Source organism: Cylas formicarius, unplaced genomic scaffold (genome assembly GCF_029955315.1).
Source record: "Cylas formicarius isolate icCylForm1 unplaced genomic scaffold, icCylForm1.1 PGA_scaffold_7__23_contigs__length_41026272, whole genome shotgun sequence".
In the NCBI taxonomy this organism is placed as follows: domain Eukaryota; kingdom Metazoa; phylum Arthropoda; class Insecta; order Coleoptera; family Brentidae; genus Cylas; species Cylas formicarius.
This window is the reverse complement of record NW_026844352.1, coordinates 36921147-36924922: the sequence shown is the minus strand read 5'-3', so window position 1 is coordinate 36924922 and position 3776 is coordinate 36921147. Positions and strand designations below refer to the sequence as shown.

Below are 3776 nucleotides of genomic sequence, written 5' to 3'. Positions count from 1 at the left end.
TGTACTGCAACAAAGAATTAATTTGCAAATTCCCAGCGGCGGCACTGCGAGCGGCGGTGTTTCCTGAGACCCCGTCGTATTTTATTATAATACGACACCGGCAAGGCAACTACACGTGGTATGAATTATTGCACGATAGAACCGACGAGCAAGCAACGAAGAGAAGAGAGTTTTTTTATTCACCTACATCATCCCAAGAGTGTTTTTCGCCGCATCACAGATTCGATTACAGAGGCAAACGGAATGTTTATTCGTGTTACAGTCCAGCGCTACATTCTTTTGGTGTTAAAGATTTTTTGCAAAAAATGGTCAGTTCTGGGTGACGGGGGTCAAAATTTAATGCCAGTTTCGACAGTACGAACCCGGAAGTTTAATACGAATATAATTTGGTAAAAAAATTGAAAGCACATCTCACTTAAATAAATTTATTGTATTGAAAATATTTCTGGATAAGAAACCAATCATGTTTATCATTATTAATAAATTTAGATTAGGAAACACCCTGTATGAACCTATGTGCCAGCGCGACCAATGGGTCGATAACACTTGACTTTTCCGGCTAATTAAGCTTGTAGTCAGTCGAAGATGACGACATATTGTTGACCGGCTTTATTTTCTTTTTGTCAACCGATAAGAGGCTCATAAATCTTCATTCGGTTTATCAAAATCGTATACGCGCTGCAGTGCCTAACAGTGTTTCGTGCAGAGAATGTTTCGAGGTGCTGCTTTGAGTATAGTGACAGGTACGACAAGGATTGTTATACATATAGGCGTTTGTTTAGCACGGATTTTGGTCAATGCTCGTTAATTGCTCAAAATTCGTCGAAACTTCGTGTGGATGACGTTGTGGACATTGATTATGTATGTAACATGCATGTGTATATATGATATCTAAAAGGTTGATTTGTTTACACCGTTGTGGAAAAAAATTATTTGGTTTTCTAATCGAATTTGTGGTTAGAAATAACGAACATAAGAGCATTTCTTGTTTCTGATTTTCTTTGAAAATTCCCCTTTGAACCATGACACGTTGCTATGAATGAACGTAAAGGACACCATGGATCTTTGAAGAAATTTTTTGAGTTAGTTAATTTTTGATTAGATATATTTTTTACTTGATAACGCCCAGAATAAATTTTTTAAAGTAATGTAGGGAACCTGTGAGAGTGGCGACTGATGTGTCTCGATTGTCAAAAATCAATTGCTTTAATGGGGTTTATAAAAAAAATCGGAAATAAAAAAAAGTAAATAAAATCAGGCTTTAATATGAAAATTCATAAAACGACATTTACTCGGATTACCACAACGCTAGCTACATATTTTCGCAAATAATATAAAATGTTTTTTTCTCTTTTATTTGATTATAAAATCATCAGTGTTTCAGTAATAATACCTTACTGAGCAGTAAACCCAAGAGCTCCTCCCTAGAAAGCGACTTCCTCGAATATTGGTCTAACAAATAGCTTGGAACATAGCTGCTCTAATCTTCCTCTAAATCTTCCAAATAAAATGGAAAAATATTTCAGAAAGTTTCTCAAACTGATACCGCGATGTTACTGGTTGCTATTTAGATCATACGATTAATCCATTTCATCACGTGATGATTTGTATATTAATCCTCTTTCACCTCGTTTCTATAATAATCGTTATTAATGTCAACACCTAAACTATGACCCAATGAAGATTTCATTTCCGTTTCGCTTTGCAGGTAGCCTGGTAGTTCTCAGCGCGTGTACCGGTCTTTCGTCATGGGATCTGTCGGACTACAAGAAGCTGAATGCGACTTATAGCCAATTACACGCCAATATCGGAGAATTTTCCTGGATCGTAAACTTGTCGGTCGGGCTGGTACTGGGCGCGGTACTGGCTGGATTTACGGTAAACCGCGTGGGAAGAAAACGGAGCCTGTTATTCCTCGCTCTTCCCCTATCCTGCTCCTACTTGACGACGATATTTGCGACCAATGTCATACCTCTGTGCATGTCGGCTTTCGTGGCATCTACCGTTGTGGGAGGATCATTTACGATTCTGGTGATATACATCGGGGAGTTGTGCCCGGAGGATTACCGCCACGTGGCGCTTAGCTTCCTCAACGTGCTAATAACTTTGGGGACATTCGTTTACCATGTACTGATCCCGCACCTCAGTTACAGTCACCTAAACATTGCGCTGCTCTGCCTGGAAATAGTAACTGGCGTCACATTTCTGATCGTCGGATCCGAATCACCATACTACCACGTGACTAAACGTCAGTTTAACTCTGCCAGGGTAACGTTGCGATACCTCCGCGACGATGATGATGTCGACGGAGAGCTCGACGACATCAAGAATATCGTCCACGTCAAACGCATCGACAATGTGTGGAAAGAAATAAAATCGAAAGAAGTTAAAAGTTCCAATTTCGTAGTCTCCAATCTCTTGCTGTTCCAGCAGTTCTCCGGAGTGTACGCTGTGTTGTTTTACACGCAAACGGTTCTCCAGAATGCCACATCGCCGGAACTGTCGGCGATAATCGTCAGCGCGATACATCTACTGTCAAGTTTGGCGATTCCTGCTGTCGTCGCCAGCTACAGAAGGAAATTGCTCCTGATTGTGTCCGCCCTCGCCATGAGTTTATCTCAGGCGAGTTTAGGGGTGTACGCCTATTTAAACGAGCACAATCTGGAAGTATCGCGTGTTGCGTTTCTCCCATTGCTCTCGCTGATCGTATATTCGTTAGCATTTAATGTCGGGTTCGGTCCAGTGCCTTGGATAATGCTTTCGGAAGTCTTTCCGTACAATGTGAAACACGGTTTCGTCGCATTGAACGTAGGTTGTGCGTGGATGAACAAATTTATGTCAATTAACGTGTATTTGAAGCTGTCGAGGTCCATCGGCTTCAGCTGGTACTTCTTTTTGTTCGGCACGTTGAACCTGGTCGCGGGAATTTTTGCCAAGTTCGTCGTTAAAGAAGGTCAAGTTAACCAGGCGTCGCAGAAGCATGACGATTTATGACTGGAAAATAACAAATTTGGGGTTGTGTTTGGTTTCATGTATGATAAGAGTAAAAAGGTGGTAACGTTAAAAATTTTAACGGGTTCAAAATAGCGAATTGATATTGATTTGGTTATTTCCGGGTTGACGGAAACAACCTAAAATTTTGAAATTAAAATTACAATCTCTATATTTTTTTGTTGTATTTTTGGGCTTCGGATGTTATTCTTCGCATAATAGGGGAGGCCCATCATTGTATTTGTTATTTCCTGAATGGAGTACCCTACATGTAATTAAATTTTCCTTATTCTAATTATTTTTGTTCATAACCTACCTTCCTATATCTATGTAGAACGGTTAAAGAAAATTGTGTTTTTGTCTGCAAAAGATAACACCACTTAAACTTTAATTAAGTCGGATGCCTAAGATTTAAAATTTGAATTTATGATAGCGAGGTTTGATGAATCCTTTTTTCTATAATAATAATATCACAAAATTGTTTTCATGGAAAAAAAATCGGTTTACACAAACGTCTAACCTAACATTGACCATCCACCACTCGGCACAGTCTTTAGACCATTTTTTACTACTCCCTCGCATTTATGGGGCTACTATAAAATTAGCGTCTTCCCTGTTGAGACGTTGCCGAGAACTTTATTCGGCAAACCAGAAAACCGATGATGCCCTTTGAGGGGGAGGGGGGGTTCAGTCGCCGAAAAATCCCTTAACCTTTTAATTTTATTCACCGATGTACCAACCCCATCCCGGTGAACGAAACGTTTGCGCAAAAGAAAAAACTTGAC

At 39.9% G+C, this 3776-nt stretch overlaps 1 protein-coding gene across 1 annotated transcript; it reads left to right on the top strand.

Annotated features, from left to right (window-relative positions):
• The first annotated feature begins 683 nt into the window (after positions 1–683).
• On the top strand, positions 684–3254 carry LOC132704996 (facilitated trehalose transporter Tret1-like). The gene is made up of 2 exons (XM_060675374.1): positions 684–743; positions 1709–3254. The coding sequence occupies exons 1-2, from the start codon at positions 710–712 to the stop codon at positions 2992–2994; spliced, it is 1320 nt and encodes a 439-aa protein (XP_060531357.1). The 5' UTR covers positions 684–709; the 3' UTR covers positions 2995–3254.
• Positions 3255–3776: the final 522 nt, after the last annotated feature.